The following is a 19,891-nucleotide window of genomic DNA, read 5'->3' as shown; positions in this document are numbered from 1 at the left end:
TGCATCTGTCCGATTATCTTCCAGCTCCATTCAAAAAGTCCATTGTTCAGAGGTTCATAAAATATTCATAACCTTGCTCACACCCCTAAATTTGAAAGGCCTGCAACACATGAGATTAACTGAACATATTGCAATACGTGTAAAATGCAAGTTAAACTGGTTTTGCAACAAATTCCCCATTTCGTAACGGCACCCTGCTCGACATGTGTCCAGCGGTGTGAGCCTTGATTGTGCGATCAAGTTTATAACTTCCTCCTAAGTCCACTGGTTTTCACTTGATTGCAGTCTGATTGAGCCATGGTGAGCAACGGACGACTTCTTTGAAAGACGTGTGATAGGCACACAGAAGAGGAAGAATGTGGAGCAATGAAAACCACAAAAAGAGGAACACTGTCTCCATTTAAGCATGGATATGTTTACAACGTTTAGGCAGTGCTGTATTAAATCGTGCTATTATTGGTAAAATTGTATATTTCCCCCCAAGTTGTCAAAATATATATTTTAACAACTTAACATCAATTTAAAGGTTCAACAGGCTCCAAACCCGCAGCTGGCTAAAATTTTGCAACTTGAAGGATTAAGTCACCTGCACAGGTGACATCACTTTCATTTCCTGAGTAACAGAGCGCGCACCTTCTCGGTTGATTTCCCTCCGTCACACTCTGTTAGTTTTCATGCACATCCAAGGGTGAGACTGCTCACACTGTTGACATGATTTTAAATAAAGTTTGAGTTTCCAGTTCCCGTCATCCACCTGCCTTCTAACCGACCAGAGAACCTGTCACGTAGATTGAGGGGCCCACAGGACCATAAATGTGTTGATCATTCATCATCCGTGCAGCTGCAGGAGAGAGATAAAAAGCTAAAATATGGACTTTTGACTCCATGTCGTCCTTTTGCTTAGCCACACTATATTTATATAAATATTGAATCCCTGGCCTTTACATAAATGTGAATTTTAATGACATCCCATCCCAGGCTTTAATATGGCACTGGCCCAGCCTTTGCAGCTAAATAAGCTCCAACAAGTCTGTTGACTTTTTCAGTATTTGTGAGGTCAAACACTGATGTTGAATGAGAAAGGCTTTCTCAGAGTCTCCACTCTTAGTCTGACATGTGCTTGATCAGGTTGAAGTCAGAACTTTGTCAAGTTTCTTCACACCAAACTCACATGTCCATGCCCTTATGGACGTTGCTTTACTGGGAGGCCACTTCTAAACTGTTCCCACATAGAAAGGAGCTAAAAAAAAAAGTCCAAAATATCGACATTGGTTGCAGTATTACGAGTTCCTTTCACTGGAACCAACAGGTCGAACGCAATTCGTGAAACAGTCCCACACCATGATTTCCTTTCCAAGACTTTGAGGCTAGTGAGACCAAGATCAAACCACTCCTAAGGTCACAACCATAATCATAATAATGTTGTGTTGCTGGAAATGCAAAATAACAACTGCCCCTGAACAGCTCAGTAACATGCTAACCAATAGCAGGACTCCAGACAAACTGGTGGAGTTGGTATGCTCCACCAGTTACCACTAATTCAAATTATAAACTGTCTCTTAACTGTAAAAAAATGACCTCTCTGACCTCTTTGTTTGCTATTCGACCACAACCCTTAGGGAGAATGAAACTTGCATGTAAGCAGATCCTCAACTAGGCCACTTGTCCAATAAATCTAAAAAATATGGTGACAAGTTAAACAGATAATTCAGATAATTCTGAATTAGTTCAGCTAAGATTTGGTTGATTTGCGTTAGACTCAGGCAGAGTGAGCATGTTCGCTACAGAGACGAGACAAAAACTGGCCTTAAGTAACACAACGACATCTCCCAGACAAAGAGACATGACTGACTTCTAAAAGCAATTGGCTGGACTAGATTTTATCAAGTGGGTATCAGAGTAAAGGGATCTGAATTAAAAAAAATTAACACCACTTCAGCAGATTTTATTAGTAAAAACAAAGGAAAAACAATGGATTTTTAAAATTCCTTTGAAATTATGATGTATTAATCAATTTTATAGCATTCTGTCAGGTTTACAGCAAAGCGATGTTCACAATAAGAGTTAGAGCGCTTCTCGTCTCAATTTGGCATTGTCAAAGGATTATTCTGAATCCAGCTGGAGGTGCTCAATGTGTTGGCAACTGACATCTTACCACGTAATTAACATGTGGCTCTGCTGCAAAAATTAAACAATCCCAACCCCCATTATTCTGATGCTGTACTGCATCTCTGAGCCAACCCTGGGAGTGCAACAGTTGGTTACCATGGAGAGTGAACACGGGCTAGAAGAGATGCATTGCTGGCCAAAGGGCACCAACAATAACAAACTTGTTACTTGTAGGAGATCCACGTTATAGTGTGAAGCACATAAACACACTCAGGTGAGCTTAAAATATGTATTTATTTGATGGCAAATTTTATTTTTCTTTTTTTTTCTGTTTAGCTAATGATAAAAGGCACAGATTGTTTCTTTTTTTTTACAGTTAGAGACAGTTTATAATTTGAAATAGTGGTAATTTTACAAAGCTCTAGGAAGCACAAAGCCATATCTGTTCTTATGACATTTAATTTATTTGACATTACGCCAAACAGAATTATCTCAACGTTTTGCCCAGTGATCTTTGTTTCTTGTTTGTTTTAGTCAGGGTGCAACCAGTCACAGTCACACTGGCTAACCAAAGCACTCACCAACCCCTATAAAGTCCAAAATTAAAGGATTAACTTGTGAGAATTGTTGTATTCACTGAAACTGCCAGCAAGCAGAGTCATTCACTATAAACTTAAGTTTATTTATTCTCTCATAAAGTTTACAGAGTGAAGTGATTTTGCTTAGTTTTAGGGGTGCTTTTTATGCAACCTTATATTCCATGGTCCTATTTTCACTTTTTATGCATGCATTGTCAGAAGCAAGCTTACGCTACCCAGTCTTTTACTCATTTGAGTTTATTTGTCCATGACTCAGACGGTGGAGTCAAAGGCCTCCAGCCCGGGTATAAAACGCATTTAAACCTGCACAGACTGATGCAGGCAGATTGACAGTGAGCTTTAAATTCTGCTGATACCGCACTTTCTCCCTGAAAACAAAAACATGTCTGTCGCTAACCACAACCAGCACGCCACCGTCCCGCCCCCTCCCTGAAGTTTGCCTGAGTAAGAAGGGGAGTAAAAGAAATGGATAGAGAGAGAGGCAGAGAGACAGGTGGTCGGGCTGGTCTTTTCCTTGCCCTCAGCTCCCTTTTGAACTCTTCTTTCATTCTTCCAGTTCATTCTGTGCTTCTTTCCATTGCTCCAGTGACAAGGCGCTCCATTCACTGCCTTATTCTTCCACCCCTCCATCTCCCTCACACACACCCAGACCCCATCCCCTCCCCTCCTGGCTCTTTTGTCTATCTTCCAGGGGCCTGCTTTAGCTGCTATTCACCAGCCAGACGGACCGCCATTGACTGGACCACCCCCGCCTCTCTTATTCATCCCCCCCTCTCCCTTCCCTCTGAAACATCCCTCCCCTCTGCGGAAAAACACTCTCACACACATATGCACACCCCAACCTGGCCATTCTCCACCCTACGCCCCGTATCAGGCAGCTGCTATGCTAATGGGGAGGAAAGGACGAGGAGGAGAGATGGAGCAGCCAGCCTATAGTCAAAGGACAGAGGGAGGGAAGAGCAGGGAGAGTGACCCCCGCTCCTCCATCTCCATAGCCATGCCAGGGCAGCAACAGACCTCCTGTTACACAAAAGGGAGTCCTCACCCCACCCTATTCCTCCCCTCTGTTCTTCTCACCCTCCTCCCTCTCTGTTCTCCTCTTTCTCATTCAAATCCATTTTATACCCCAGTGGTAAAGGGAGCTGTAAGTGCAGTATGTAAAGTAACCTTACTCCTGCCCTGCGGGCGTAACCATTCAGAGCTCAGAGATCTGCCTCTGTGTTTGCGTGCATGTGTGTGTGTCCATTTGCCTGCTTTGTTTATGACTGAAGCTCATACCTCCACACCCACACACAACAGAACAGACACCTGTCTCCGCTGCATCTCCCTTCAGAGACCCAGACGCATTAGAAGTATGCTTGCCGCCTTGCACACTCAGCAATCACTGTGCAATTTATAATCAAGTACAACCACTTTCCCTTTCATTCACCACAGTTAACTAAAACAAGCACAACAGCTCTGTGATGAACTTCGTCCTCAGTGAAACTGTTTTATGGAGGTGTTAATTGGGCTCGGTGCTCATTTCGGGTAGGCGGCAGTTTGGCGTTTTCAGCTGCAGTTGGACATTTTCAGGTGCGGCCGGAAAATGTATTTTCTCACCCAGTTGGAAAAAAGTCTCATAAATGCCAGAAGTAATATATGAAAAATCTGAAACAATCTGAAATCAAAAATGAATAGAAAAACTAATATTTATATTTTCTTATCAAAATGATCAAACTTGACCGATGCAGCTCTAAATGAGGATATTTAGATTGCTCGTCCCTCGTGATTACATCAATAAGACAAGCAAACAGACAAACGTGATATATTTCCATCTCATGTAAAACAACAAAAATATAGTAAGTTAGAGTCTAAGATGACTCACAATTAGAAATTCTCTAGATAATTTAAGAGTGAGAGATGTTGCATACAAAGACAAATTTTATGCTGTAGAAAAAAATAGATTAATCTTTATATCTGTTTTGATTCTAATTTTATTTTTTCATATTGTCACATTTATATTATTAACTTAAGTGTATTTATTTTGCAGTTTAAGCTGTTATGTAACCATAATTTTTCTGTCCTATTACAATCGTTTACAATTGGCCGTTGTAGCTTTTTCACAAACTCCTGTGAATGCAATGCATATTTAACTATTAAATATGAAATACGAAAAAATTAAGACTTGACAATAATAATTGATAAATATGTAAGCATTTTTAAAAAAATCTAAATGTTTAAGAATATTTACTGATTCTAGATAATTATTTAGAGCTACATCAGCTGTATATTAAATATATTATATTATATCTTGAAAATTAAGCTTTAATATGAGCACAGCTTGTTTTGCATCCCTCACATTTACATCAGTAAGAATGACAGCGTTAGAAACAAACACGTGGTTATTTACTTATAAAATGATAAAAAGAAGTTTCCACAATCAAGTATTACCTCAATATTTTTTATTCTTTATTTTTTATTGTATCACTTGAGAGAAACACCATCAGCTAGAGTTATGTTTATACTCTTTGACAATATTTTTTTCAGTTCCTCCATTGTCAGCAGAGGAGTTGAAATGTATTTTGTATTTAAAATGTATTCCTATTTTAGCTTTTTGAATTTATATTTTTATTTTCTTTTTATTTATTCATTTTGCATGTTTTTCTCAGCAATAAATTTTATCATTTTGTTCTAATTTTTATTATTATTATTATTTGCCAGAATAATAAATGTAATGCTATGCAGAGAGCCTGTGTGTTGGCATGTTTTGCACCACCAGCTTTGTCTCTGGCAGCATGTGTGTGCATCTTTTTTGGTGCATTTAGGGGGAGGGAGCATTTAGGGGGGGGCAAGAGGGTTTGTTGGCAGGAAGACATTTTCTCCTCTTTCTGCCTGCCCCTCCTGTTCTGTTATTTGCCCCTGTGCAGTGTGACCCTGTGCCCCATCAGGCAGGCACGTCCCATTTGACATCTGCCTGTTTTCGGGGGTGGGGAGGGTTGGGGGAGGGCGGTGCCCATATGGAGCTTCAACCCACCCACCCCCTCCAAACCTAGCATTCCCCTGTCCGTCACACGCATGCATGCGGCTTCAGCACATCTCCTGATGCCTGCACTCTTTGTTGCAACTAGTATTTACTTGAAATTTTGACAACACAAAATATAAGAATTCATATATTTGTATGAATTCTTAGTTTGACCATGATTTTTTGAAAAAGATTTTATACTTGTTGCTGCCTGTGCAGATGCATAAGCTGAGATCTTCTGAGTTTCACTCTACTCATCTATCCTAGTGTTGGAGTAGATGATCAACATGATTTGTTATTTGTGGTTAATGGAAATGCGGCTGTTATTGAAAAAGACAGAATTTTTTTTTTATCACAATTTCATATTAAATCCTACAATCTTCCTGGTTAGGCAATTTTTAATGAGCAAAGTTGTTGCTATTTGCTCAATTCCAGAATAACAAGAAATCAGTTATTTGAGTTTTTTGTTTCTTCTTTTTCTACACACACAAACATTTCTGTCTTTGAAGTCCTGCTGATGATGAGGTAGTTTTGCAAACTTGTGATATGTTGATCCAACAGTCGAGTTAAAATTGGATGGAGTTTACATCCACCTCAGACACATTATTGCCCTGAGTAACATCAAATTACATCCAATTACATACAAGTATCAACACAACAGTAATTTTCTGTCATCACACTAGCATTCTTTCTTTTTGGAAAAAAATGAGTTCCATTTCCCAAAGATGAATGTGTTTTGGTGCAAAATGTGTGTTGATCCCAGAACCACGTCAATGCTGGATGGTTTATATTACATCATCTCTTGGTAAAAATGTATTTAACAGACAGAGAAAGTGGAAAAATTGGTATAACAGCAACATCTATTCAATTTGGTCATTTCTAACAAAAAATGAGTAATGAACACATAATGCCCTAAAATTTAGTAAATAAAGTATGTGCATACAAACATGAACTTGAAAAAAAGCTTGGGTTTCTAACTCATCCACTTTTAATAACACTGACAAAATCTTTAAGAGAATTTAGATGTTTATATTTTGTACAACTTACATCACAGAAATGGATTTTATCTACGCCGAGAATAACCTTTCTTTTGATGTGTTTTTTATAGTTAGAACCTATTTTGTTTAATTTGAGGTTTATTCTATAGACATGACAACTCAAATTTGGTGGAAAAAAATAACAGTCTAAAATGTATCTGAAGTAGCGAAATTGGTGCATTAGAGGAAAACAGTACAGCAGTCACACTATTGAGCAACTAGAATCTTGTATCCAGGAGAAATTTGCATACTTTTCCAATTCCTCTTGCTGAACAAAAACAATTAGCGTCCTCAGTTCCTAATCTATTAAATTAATCTAATACTTTTGATCATCGCACAGATGAACGGTAACAAGAACTGAAATCTAGATTCTAGATTTTAGATAGCTCTTGATTTCAGTTCTTGTTACCGTTCAGCTAGCTAGCTAGATAACTAGCTAGCTAGCTAGATAGATACTGTAGATAGATAACTGAACAGTGAGTGGTTTAACTAGACATGAAAAAACCCCTTTCATTAGCCAGAAAAAGTCCCAGAGGTACCGGTGTTTTTTCCAGCTGTGAGTAGCAGATTCGTTCTGCTCTCCCCCTCCCACACCTGTTTCTGTAGACTGCCAGACTCTCCTACACATTTTACTTGCTTACAGGAGAGTCTGTCTGTGAAGTAATATTAATTTGAAGAGGAGGTCAGATTACAAAGACAGACGTGTGCTGTTCACTATCTATGTTGAAATCCTAGTGTCAAAATCATCATATATCATGTTATAGGTGAAATTTATGTATCTGAAATAATCACTTTATTGAACAACAATAGGGATAATATTTGCTTTCCAGTTTAGAATGAAGTTACATCAAATCTGTTTTTTCAGCATTATGTTTAAGTGTAAATACAGTGAAGCTGTGCTATTTATGCTTATGGTGAGAATCTCATGCTAGGAGTGACTGTTGGGTTTAAATGCCCCTTTATATCTGCACCATTCAGCAGCACTTTCTCTGTCGAGGCCTGCTGCCTCTGTCTGACAGGTGGTTTCTGGTAATTCCTCTAGTTAAGGGGCTTATAGTGAATTAGGTTGTTAACACACAGTGTGACACAGATGTTGCAGCAATATTTATTTATTACAGCAGAGAAAATAAGGCTTAAATGGGGTTGGAGATTATAGTGATTAGACTGAATCTTTTCCCATCCTACTTTTAGGCTCCATGCGATTGTAGCTAAGGCGAGGTTTTAACATGCAGGCTGACGGGTTCAAGGCTAAAACATTGCCATATTGGCAGAACAAAATAAGACTATTTGTATAACATATTTGTCTACATGTTTGTATGAAGCATATACATGATTAAAATTCATAATTATAATTTTTAAATATAATCATTTTGTTTTGTTTTATTTTATTTCCATACAGAAAGAATACATTTAGACAGAACTCCAAACTGTCTAAGTTAACACACATTGGTGTTTATAATGCAACATACATGTACACATCAAGGTACATAAGCAAACAAACAATATGCATTTGTATATATGTAAATGTGTGTGTGTGCCAAAGTGTGTGTACATGTGTATCAGTGAGTAATTATGGAGAATAAAGGCCCGCTTGTACAGAGTGAAACTGTGGGGTTTGAAGTGAGATGGGAGATGATTTTCTGTTTGGCTGAGCAGGCTCAATAGTCCCATTCAGCTAGTCCCCTTACTGCCTATTGTCCTCCCACCACCAGTCCACCACACACACACACAAGCATGGACATGCTGGATTTGAAGTGGAGGCCTAGGGGCGAAAGAGAGATGGGGAGTTGGCGGACAAGGGAACTAAACTTAAGAGAGCTGTCATAATGGTGAAGTGAGGAAAACGGGGGGCGTAGATATGACATCATCCAAACGTCATTTTTTTCAATCTTTCCATATAACCATATTGATCTGTAAATGTACAAAATATGTATCAAAATACATTTTGATACTTAAAAATCTATAAATAGTTATTTAGAGCATATTTTTGCTGAAACATACGTCCCATTTTTTCCACTATAGGACACCTCTTGTATGGTGGTTAACCAGGTCCACATGACAGAAATACATCTCTCACCACACACACAACCCCACACCCCCATGCACACAGGTCATTCAATAGTCTGTCCTGGCAGAGGAGGACCTCACACCCATCAGGGGTTAATAATTGTCTGCCGCTGGTTTGCAGCCCATTAGGACATTGATCTGGCTGCTTCTTTTCTGCCACCTGGGGAAAGGAATGTCCCGACTCCTACGGTGAGGTGTGTGTGTGTGTATCTCGTCTGGGAGTGTGCTGAGTGGTCAGCTACACTCTGTGTATGTCATGGAGAGGTCATTCAGAGCAGAGTGGGCCAGAGTGTCACACTGTGCAGAGAGACAGACGGTGGAGGGCAGAATATTCTTCAGGTCAGTCAGTCAAGGGTCACTGAACACAGAGGTGAACGCTGCATTACTAGAACCACATATGAGTCATCCCAAAAGAGAGCTCAGCATCTTTTCACAGCTGTTTGAATGGTAAAGTCCACAAGAAATCAGTAAAACAGACTCCTGAAAACCCCATTCAACATGAAGTCAGGCATAATTGTGAAATAAAAGGAAACGATTTAACATTTTCCTAAATTTTGGTGAGCATTTGGCATGCATTTACACTAACCTGGATATCCTTCAAATTGATACTCGTGGATAAAATTGAGTGAAACTTTTAGAAGTCCTCTAATAAGTAAACAAAGCTCACCTTTGTAATCTCATTATAAATGCTTCTCTACATACAAAGCACATTTTGGACATTTGTGGCTCATTCTTTCTGTCATGACTGACATTGCACAATCTTTAAAAGGTGGAAAGTAGATTAAGAGCTTCATTTCTGTCTTCAACTCAAAAGTCCAGCATTAGATGCTTGACTGCACAAAAAAAAACATTCGTCCATCAATAATCACTAATGACAAGATGCAAAGATACCTAAAGTCCTCCACTTGAAATTAAGTGGAGGAGTCACTCAACCCAGACCGTCACCCAACCCAGAGGGAGCCGTCTACTTTTCTCCAGTCAAGAAGCATGGTCCTTGAAAGTATCCTTCAAGACCCTGAAATATATAGCCAGCCTTGTAGATCAAAGCATGTTCATGTGTTGGTGTAGTCAAAGCAAAATCCAATCGAGAATCTGCTTGTGCTTCCACCATTGTGGAAAAAGGTCTATCTTTAGATTGTGCATAGTTGGTAGAGATGTCCTCTACCAGACTAGCAACTGTTGTTCCAGTAAATGTGGTTCTATTCATGGTTGAATGTAAATGCATGCCTCACTTTTCAGTGTGATTAAATAAGGTGAATCTTGAATCTTGGAATTAATGTTTTTATTTTTCTGAATATGTGAGAACTTCTTCGGTGATGCTTACAGGATTGCATTGCATACCTGTTTAGTTTGTTGTGGCACTTGGAGAATTGTTTGTGTTCTTTCTTTGTACAGATGCTCATTTTTGCTTGCAGACACTGACTTCTGTAAATGGTGGATATTTTTTCTTCACTGTTTATTTAATGCATCTTTATTAACTCTTTTATTTCAGCAAAACTTTTGTCAACAATACCATAATTTATGAAAAGCAGCAAATGAGCATTAGGTTGAAACATGCATCCTCTATTTTTCAGATTTCTCCTTTTCTCTTTTGTCTGGATCTTTGGCGACACAAATCCTTTCTACACACAGTTGTGTGTCTCATGCCATACTCATGTTTTTCGCATTTTGTTCCCAAAGCACCAGGCCCTCTGTGAGGTATTCACTGATGTCTTTTCTCCCTGTTACTTAGTCAGTGTTTTGAAATACTATTTGTCTTTCACAGGGTACTTGTCCTCCACGTCGACATTTCTAATTTTATTAAGCATATTGCCCTAAATGGTTTCAAACAAATTAAAAAACAACTAAACTACAAACAAAATTTGCTAAATTTGTACTATGTAAATGCACTGAATTAAAAATGTAATTTAAAAAGAGGGTCTTGAAGCCAAAGTATATAAATGAAACAGTCTTTAAATAGTTTTGCACAGCAGATTGTAGTTTGGAGCAGAAAACTGAAATATGTGTCTTGGACGTGTGGTTTGAGTTTCTACTGTAGTACGTGTAACGACCGAGGCTTACTTCAAATGCTGATAATATCTGCAGGGAATATGTCAGGCTTCAGTCTATGTGAAATATTTACCTAATTACTTCTGTTTCACTTTGTTTGGTCAAAACCACAGCTAGATTTTAAGAAAGATGTGCACAAAATGTGTTTTGATTAAAAATAAAATGAGTAAAGCCAGTGCTGAACAAGAATTGCCATACCTATGCAGTAAAAAAGAGAGAAATGCACTAACAGAGAAACAGAAAACAGCATAGTTTGTGAGGATTACAATAAAAAAACATGTGCCTTTAATGCTACTTGTGTCACAGAATGGTGTAGCACAGGACCCAAATGCAGTGAGGAGGTACGGGCGAGGGGGAAATTAACTAAAGCGGGTGGAAGGAATGATGCAGGTAACAGTAGTTTCTGACAATTAACTTACTGAATGTTGATCACTGGACAAGGAGTGATCAACAGGCTGATTAGAAACAGGGTGCAGCTGTGAGAGGAGAGGCAAAGAACTGAAGCCGAACTGAGGAAATCAGAGAAATGCTTGAAGAATACACAAGGAACAAGGAAGCAACCATTTGAAATGTGAACAAACCAGAGGCACAACTTAAAATAAGAAATGATTATGACTCAGACCAAAAAGGTGACAGAAGCACACAGAAGTAACAGGGAAACAATAAAGCAGAAAAGACAGGCTTTCAAAATAAAAGAACTAAGCTGTACAGAGACTCATATAGAGCTGTATAGGGGTGCTCAAGTCCAGTCCTCTAGAGCTACCATCCTGCAACTTTCAGAAGCTTCCCTGCTCCAACACACATAAATCAAATGAATGGCTCGTTAGAAGGTCTGTTCAGAGCAGATCCTGGTCTGTTGGAGTAAGGATGCATCTAAAAGTTGCAGGACGGTAGCTCTTGACGACTGGACTGGAGCGCCCTTGATAGAGGCTCCCTCTAAGGGCTGAAAAGCGAATACATATGAAAAACAAAAAATAACAAGGAATCTTAAAACATTGGAAAATTTAAAACCAAAATTCTAAAAAATATGATAATTTGACCACAGTTAAGTGGCTAAATCTAAAATAATCAAAAAAAATCAATTACACTTAAAACATTAAGATACATTTTCTTTGTGGTGGACATCTTGAACAAGTAGTTAAAGAAATTTAAGATCCAATCAGGATGGAGGATTGACACATTCCTCAGCCTCTTACAGGCAGCTGAGGAAACATAAGGACCAGAAAGTAATGCGTTTGTGGACAAAATCCTCCTACCTACCAAATAAAATCTTTCTTTTCTTTTTTTTTTTGTGGAGTTTGGATGTTATCTTAAGCAGAAGGTCATGTTTTAAAGTATAAGTGGAGCAGTAAATTCAGTGAGCCGAAGAAATTCAGAGCAATAAAAAGTTATTTCTGCTGTCTGTACAGCAGTAAAATTTAAAATAATTGCTAAACAGATGAAAAGTCGAAGTATTCGCTGTAGTGAGAAGCAGCTGAAGCTGTGGTGGGAATTTTATTGTCAGATTTGTGGTGAGTTCAGTGTCGGAAAGTTTTCTGCAGAACTAATCGAGGTTATCGCTTCCTCTCTCTTTATGGGAACCTCAGAGTCTCTCTTTCACTGCTTTCTTGGAAAACAAACTCAAAGTGTCAAAATGTGTCAGGAACACTGTTGAACATGCACTCTTCTATGTGTGAGTCTCTGAGAGCAAGACAAAGTAAATTCCTCTTGCTATCTTTGTGTGTTTGGTTGTTTGGCACCTCTCGTGCAGCGTGCACCAGGTGAACTGGCCTGGTACGGAAGGTCAGCTCTGTGATGTCACTTCCCCTTCCTTTCCGGATATTCCCAGCATTCTACTGCCAGCAGTCGGGAACTCTGGGAACCGAGAACAGGAAGCCTGGCTTGTTCACCGGAGAGAAAGCTTGCAGTGGTGACTTTTTCAGCTCTGAATGACTCATCATTTGCTGACTAAAGTCACTGCATGGGAACAGAAATTAGAGAGAGCCACTGAAAAACTCAGGAGGGTCGTGTTTAGTTTGAAGAATATCGCCACCTCCTGGTTTTGACCTTGAATGGAAGTTGGCTTTAAAAGCTCCTTGATTTCGATTGAGAGCATCTTTTTTTGCTCTTTGTTGATTCTCTCTTGGCAGGAAAGATAAACACAAACACTCGAATTACACTTTTTTTTTCTTTTAAAAAACCTGAAAATTAATTTTGAACACGTATATCTTTGCACCGTTTCCCATTTTAAACAGCGATAGTATACTTCTGCATCTTTACAGAACAGAACCAAAACTCATCGTATTATAAATTACAGTGTAAAGCACACATTTTGACTGCTTTGTACATTAAAACAGATGTCAAAAGGAAAAGGAGGCAGCTTAAACATGCAAGATGTGCCATTTTTGCAGATAGTTTAAACATGTTGATTTATAAATATATATAAGCTGAGAGCATTTGACAAAATGCAGTTAATTTGGTGTCCTGCCAACATTTTGTCACATTACATTCATACATCCATTAGCCTACAACCCTCATGTCAATGCAAGATTAATGGAGAGTTTCTCCAGCAGCCATTGGGCTAGAAGCAGGACACCCTGGACAGGTCACCAGTCCAACACAGAGCAACAGAAAGACAACCAACCGTGAAACCAAACATTCATACCTAAGGACAATTTAGAGAGACCAGTTAGCCAAACATGAGAGACCACTAGCAGCATCATGTGTCCCAGTTTTCCCACCTCACTTAGTTGTTTAGATGTCGAAGGTATGAAGACTTTTGCACAGTATTCTCTGTATAAAGATTAAATCCAAAATACCATGATCTTTCTTTTGAAAGACATCAGATTTTTATTATTGAAACTCCTGCTGTTAAAGAAGTCCTGTTCCATTTGTATCTGTACGGCATTAATGTAATGTAAACTTGAACCTTCTGTTACTTTGAATGCTGCACGGACAAACAGAAATGCAACAATAACCGACCCACAAAGTATTGACTTTTTATTGACAGCTTGACATGATTTGACATCAGAGCTGATTTGCTAAGATGTACTTTTGTTGTGCACCTTGTTTGATTCTGATTCATGATTCGTCTCTGTGAAAAGAGATGTGGAGAGCAGCAGCGCTTCCTTAGTTTGCTCAGTTTGACATCAGCAGGCCGTCTGCAAACAGAGAAATACATTAAATGTTCTGAATAAGGCTTTTACTTTATGACATACACTTTCATTGGGTTTCTGTTGTATTGTTCATGAATGAATGCAAATTCTACCAAATTGCACAAAGATTAACATCTTCAGCTTATTTACTGCAAAACGTGTATCTGGGATGATCTCCAAACTGCCTCACCATCTTTCATCACCCCGCAGTACTCTTCACACTCTGCCTTAGTGTAGAACTTGTTAGCATTGGGCTGACAGAAGCCCTGTTTGTAGGGCATGCACAGTCCAGTGGATGCGTCGAAGACCCAGATAGCTGGCTGACCCGTGCAGGGCTGAGGAGCCATGGGAAGACGGCACACAGCTGGAGAATCAAGTAAGTTGAACCTCGATTAAATCCCTCTTATTGGTCAAATACCAATGACATATTCCAAGCAGAACGTTTTATCTTCTCACCCTCTGTGCGGCATCTCTGCAGACACTCTCTCTCTGTCACAAAGTTGTTCTGATTGCCTAAACAGCCGCCATACTGGAAGAGCTCGCAACTCATTGAGGAAGAGTTGTAGAAGTAGCGATTTAACAACCCGAAACACGGTCCGGTGTCCGGAGAGGCGTTGCATGCCACTGTAAAGACAGACAGAGACGATGTGTGACTCCTTTAGATATTATAAAGGTACTAAAGTGATGTTTTAATGTAGCTCATCTCTCACTGGTTCCATTGAACAGTGGTGCTTCGATACCAGAGCCCTCTGTGTCGTCAAAAGTCAAAGAAGAGACAATATTTCTCCTCACCCGCTGCAACATGGAGAGACAAAACTTAATCAGCATCAACAGAAAGGTTGCAAAGAAAACTGATTATGTATGTTTCTATGTCAAAATCATCATATTATCTATTTACCATGCAACTGCATGTTTTTAGATTTCAAAAAGTAAGCCATTGCTAAGAGCACAGAGCATATATTTTTTCCCCCTAGAATACAATACATATCAGGTATTGTGAAGACCTTTTCAGTCATATTTTTCCCTAACCCGGTGGTTAAAATTTTGTATTACATACACTTTACTAGTATTTTAAAGCTACTGAATACAAACAAATCATCGAAAACACATTATTTCTATATTTAGAAAATAGAAAATATTTTGGTTTTCCTAACTCTCATAAAAGATTAAATGCTGTCCAGTTTAAAGTTAAACAGTGATGGAAAAACATGTTATATGTTTGTTACTACAGTGGATGTGAAGATCTGGTTTCAACCATCTGATTATTAAGGGTGGGCATTTATCCTATAATTTATAGTAATACATTTCTTATACAGAGATTTTGATTTGACGTTATCATGATAAATTCCAAGTAAGGTTAAAAAATCTAAAAACTGTCTGTATTGTCGGGATTTTTTTTTACAATTTTTCACCACTGTCACTTTAATCATTTTTACAATAGTACCACAAAATAGAGTGGTAAAACTTTAACTCCATATTGCCCAATGGTTGTGGATGATTGGTTCTACCTTAGGCTCAGGCTGAGGCGTCGGCTCGGCCACCATCTCTCCAGGAACACAGTCGCCTGCACACAGAGAAAATGGAAACCTTTTTCATATATGACTGAATCACTTATAGACAATGTGTACTGATTTTAAAACCGTCTCTGTTGGGACAAGTACTATATGACTCATAAAATATTGTTTTTGTTATTTAGCATATGTTTGCATGCAAATGTGTTTGTCTACCTTTGTCCTTTCTAATGTAAATGGCGTCGTCACCCATTCCTTGCTCTCTGGCCAGAGTTTTAAAGTCCTCCAGGATTGTTGGTCTCACAGACTTTGTCCGACCTACAGAGAACACATGGCAAGTATTTTTTTATTTTATTTATTTATTTATTTATTTTTACCTAAATCACCACCTGCACTGTTATAGCCCAGACGGACCGCAGTCAGGCTGAAAGTTAAATTTTGTCCTCATCTGAAGAATGAAATGTGGGATTTGTTTTCTCGCTGAACACTGACATTAAAGTTGATACTGTTATTAACAGAAATTTTGATTTTTTTTAAAGCCTTTTAGATATCAAAAAATATTGTTTTGATTTTTGATATATTTTTAATTTTGGTTGTAATCTTGATATTATATTAAGGTGTTTGTGTGTGTGTGGTGAAATATGGTTCATAGTTGCAAGGAAACAAGTAGAATTGGACATTTTTTTTTACCCTTTTTACCCTTCAACTTGACTGCTGGGTCAAATTGACCTGAACAGTATCTATGTTAAATGTAGACGCAGAGTGGTGCAAATGTGTAAAATGAACCATTTTCAATTTATATGTAGAGGGCACCTATTATTAAGACAAATAGAAAAAGTTTCATGCAGAAAAACATACTTCCAACTATTTTTTTTTTTACATTTTACTTTAAAACGGATTAATTTGACCCGCAACATAACAGGAGGGTTAACCTCCATTTGACAAACACCTTTTTTAATTTTCAACATGTTATCTTTGAAGTATTGTTAAAAATGTACCACAGGAAATCCACATCCTACGTCTGTTCACGTTTGCGCTTCATTAAAGAGTATTTGGTTAAGAATGTGTCAATAATTTCCGTCATCTGTTTTCCAAAGGTGACGCTACAGGAGGTGAAAACTCACTGTAAAGCTTGAGTGAGATGCTCTTGTCTCCTGATGATTTCTGCTTGCTCATAATCACAATGGCGTACTCGTTGTAGTTGGTGTGAACAACATAAGCATCCACATTGGCTCCCCACTCTGCAGAGAGGGAGAAAAGGTCCAACAAGAGTTATTTCCTCGGGTGATCATCAGAGGACAGTCACCAAATTAATAGAGAGCAAAAGTGAGACAACATACTTGCAACATGGTAGAAAAATCGTCCTGGTGTGGAGGTCATCTCATAATCCCCAGTTTTCTCTAGACATGTTCCCCGTCTGCACAAAATACACTTTAATTCAAGTGATCAAATCAAATCAACTATTAGTAATCAAATTCCAGAAAAGTACCATTTGTAACGCTCGCTAATGTCCCAACACAGAAACCTCTGAGTGAGCCCAATTGCAGAATTTTGCTTAAATATTTTGTTTTATTAAATTGTGTGATTCTAAGAGTGATCTGTGATTATCAAATGCAGCATCTGTTTTTTTGAATCATTGTTTTCCCCGTTTTTATTGCAACTTTATTCTTGAAAGTTAAGAGAGGATTGACATGATAGTCTGTCTTGTCAAAAAAATTTTCCCATTTTTTTATCACTAAATCAAAGCAGTTTTTATCTGTATACTACCACATAACATCAATGAGAAATGATGTTCAATATTATTTTATTTCAAGAAGTATTCATCGAATGCAGGGTCGGCCATAAATTAATATTTTTGCAATTTGTTAATGGATTTAATCAATATCTCCTTCCACAAAATTTTGAGGACATTCATGATTTTGATTTGGCCCAAATGAGTTTGACACCCTGACAGAGAGCATCATTTCAAATGTAAAGCAATGGTAAATTCATACGTTCTGCTGTCACTTCAATCATAAATTTCATTTGTGTTTCATCAGAAATTTCCAAGAATATGTGTGTGTGGTGAAATATAAAATAACCAGAATATATATCGACATCCAACTTTTTATATTTCGACATCCAAAAAGTTGGATGTCGAAATAGTCGACTTGAGCCAAGATTGTTTTTGTTTTTTTTTTTTTTTTTTATACATCGATTATACTTGACTGTGTCCCAGTTTGAACTTTTGAAAGCCTTGGCGAACATTGATTTTGGCCTTGATCATCAAGCAGATGAAATTCAAATGTTTTGCAATCTGTTAATTTGCATGTGTGTTTTTTCTGACTTCATGTGACTTTAAATACAAATTTCCAATTCATAGAAGACATTAAAAAGTGAACAAGTGATGAACATTTGCTGATTTATATTTTAGGAGTCTTCTCCTTTATGTCTGAAATATGACAGTATTTGTAATCCAACCTGAGAACAGTTCGGGTCATTTTGAGCTTTTCATCCGTACTGCCTTTCTGCAGCACCAGCTTGCCAATGGCCTGTTCTCCGCTGTGGCGCTGCATGTATGGAGATCTACTCGCCTTTGCAACATCATACCATGTTCCCAAAAACTGTCATGAAGAGTTAACAGGATTGTCATAAAAATAAAAAACATTGCACATACAGAAAGTATAAAATCACACACTTGAGATATTTTTGAAAGATTTTTAAAATGCAACCAAACTATAAAACATTGTTTTAGCCATTCAGCCTCTTCTCTATGCATACTTTGTACTTTAAAAAAGTTATGACATTTTTGATTTTAATGCCTTTATGCTTTAATATACATATATAAAATATTCCTTAAGTATTATGTAGGACATGCAAGGGAAGAAACACTAAAACAAGAACTAATAGCTCTACATGTGCTCCCTTGCTTTTATCTTTAGTATTAAACAGTTTTATTTCGTGCTGTTATACTCGATGATTCAACTAATCTTGCAAAGCTTAAAAGGTTCTCCTCTCACCTTGCTCAGATCAAAGTTCTCCTGTGTGCTGTAAAGAGGATCTGGGAGAACAGGGAGTCCTTGGACGGTCCCTATCCATCCCAACAACAGCAAAGAAACCAAAGCCACAGATTTTTGCATCTTGTCCAAACTTTGTGTCCACTTTTGTCGAACCTTGTCCTGTAGGTGTGCAGCACAATGACAGCCCTGTTCTACTGCTGAGAACGGGACCGCACATTAAACTGTAAAGGACTCAGGATATAATCACTCCCACAGCCCAGCTTCCAAAAAACGCAAACAAGTAAAGGAGCAAAGTTCTGTCACTCTGTTTATCTCTGCTTTAGTTTGATTTATCACAAGGGGCAGTGAACCACTCAAACATTGGACTTCAGAGATGCTGCAGTACTGGCAGATCAATATGTGCTGTAATATGAGCAAAAACAGAAACAAGTAAATTATGTTTACTTAACTGGGCATTGTATTAAATAAACAGGATCCAGGATTTTCGTGCATGGTCACACTTTGGTTTTGGGATGCAGAGAAACTTTGTTTTTTATATGTATATTTGACAATACTGTCACATCTAGAGGCACAAATCTGGAAATGTTCTTATGTAATAGTTCCCATGTTTGGAAAAATGTTTGCAGAATACAACTATGGCTGCTTTCATTGAATCATTTAGCATAATTGCAAACAGACAAAAGTGTGCAGATACATTTTTAAATAAATGACAATACTTTTTTTTTTACAGATTTTTTTTTACTGGTTTTAAAGTGATCAGGAGTTTGTTCATGAGTTGGTTTGTTGAGTTTTAACATATTTGGATTTCTACATTATGGGTTCATCTTTTAAGGCGAGAAAAGTTCATTTCCATTTGTCACAGCTCCTCCTACTGATCAGTAAGTGAACATACTGGTCATATCAGGTCAGTTCTGTTCAATGCCTTTTGAAATCTTTACTTTGTCAAAGCTCCAATGTAACAAAACAAACTTATCACAACCCCTAAACCGTTTTGCATTTTATTATTATGCAACACCAAACTGGTTTATTGGGATTTTATGTACGCTAAACAACACAAAGTAGTACATAAGTGTGAAGGGGAATGAAAAGGATTAAGAGTTTCCACAGTTGTTAAATTCTGAAACGTGTGGCATGCATTTCCCTGTCCCTGCTGAAGAAAAACATATCTACAGCACCATGCTGCCACCATTTGTCATTGTGGAGGTAGTGTGTTAGGAGTGTAGTGAAAGTTAATTTTCCGCCAAACGTAATAATATGAGGATCCTGAAGCTCAAGTTTGGCCTCAAATGACCAGAACTACTTCTTCCTCTATTCTGCTATGTTTCCTACATGGCTCGTGTCAATCTGTAAACACTTCTTACCATTTCCTTTTATCAGTGGCTTTT

The 19,891-nt window shown here is 38.0% G+C and overlaps 1 protein-coding gene across 1 annotated transcript; it reads right to left on the bottom strand.

Annotated features, from left to right (window-relative positions):
• Positions 1 to 13,826: 13,826 nt before the first annotated feature.
• Positions 13,827 to 18,757, bottom strand: LOC114149308 (protein AMBP-like). The gene is made up of 10 exons (XM_028025064.1): positions 18,507 to 18,757; positions 17,968 to 18,110; positions 16,848 to 16,924; positions 16,632 to 16,748; positions 15,724 to 15,825; positions 15,505 to 15,560; positions 14,707 to 14,791; positions 14,453 to 14,620; positions 14,187 to 14,360; positions 13,827 to 14,002 (listed from the first exon to the last, which is right to left on the bottom strand). Exons 1-10 carry the CDS (start codon positions 18,624 to 18,626, stop codon positions 13,980 to 13,982), a joined length of 1,065 nt encoding a protein of 354 aa, XP_027880865.1. The 5' UTR covers positions 18,627 to 18,757; the 3' UTR covers positions 13,827 to 13,979.
• Positions 18,758 to 19,891: the final 1,134 nt, after the last annotated feature.

This window comes from Xiphophorus couchianus, chromosome 8 (genome assembly GCF_001444195.1).
Source record: "Xiphophorus couchianus chromosome 8, X_couchianus-1.0, whole genome shotgun sequence".
Classification (NCBI taxonomy): Eukaryota; Metazoa; Chordata; class Actinopteri; order Cyprinodontiformes; family Poeciliidae; genus Xiphophorus; species Xiphophorus couchianus.
Note: the sequence above shows the minus strand (reverse complement) of the source record. Positions and strands in the feature narration are given on the sequence as shown.

What these genes read in the sequence shown, in the direction of transcription:
- LOC114149308 (XM_028025064.1), bottom strand. Translation starts at nt 18,626, where the DNA reads ATGCAAAAATCTGTGGCTTTGGTTTCTTTGCTGTTGTTGGGATGGATA. An exon ending in ACCACTGTTCAATGGAACCA is followed by an intron (nt 14,621 to 14,706) that starts GTGAGAGATGAG and finishes CTGTCTTTACAG; the next exon opens with TGGCATGCAACGCCTCTCCG. An exon ending in CTGCGGGGTGATGAAAGATG is followed by an intron (nt 14,003 to 14,186) that starts GTGAGGCAGTTT and finishes CTCTGTTTGCAG; the next exon opens with ACGGCCTGCTGATGTCAAAC.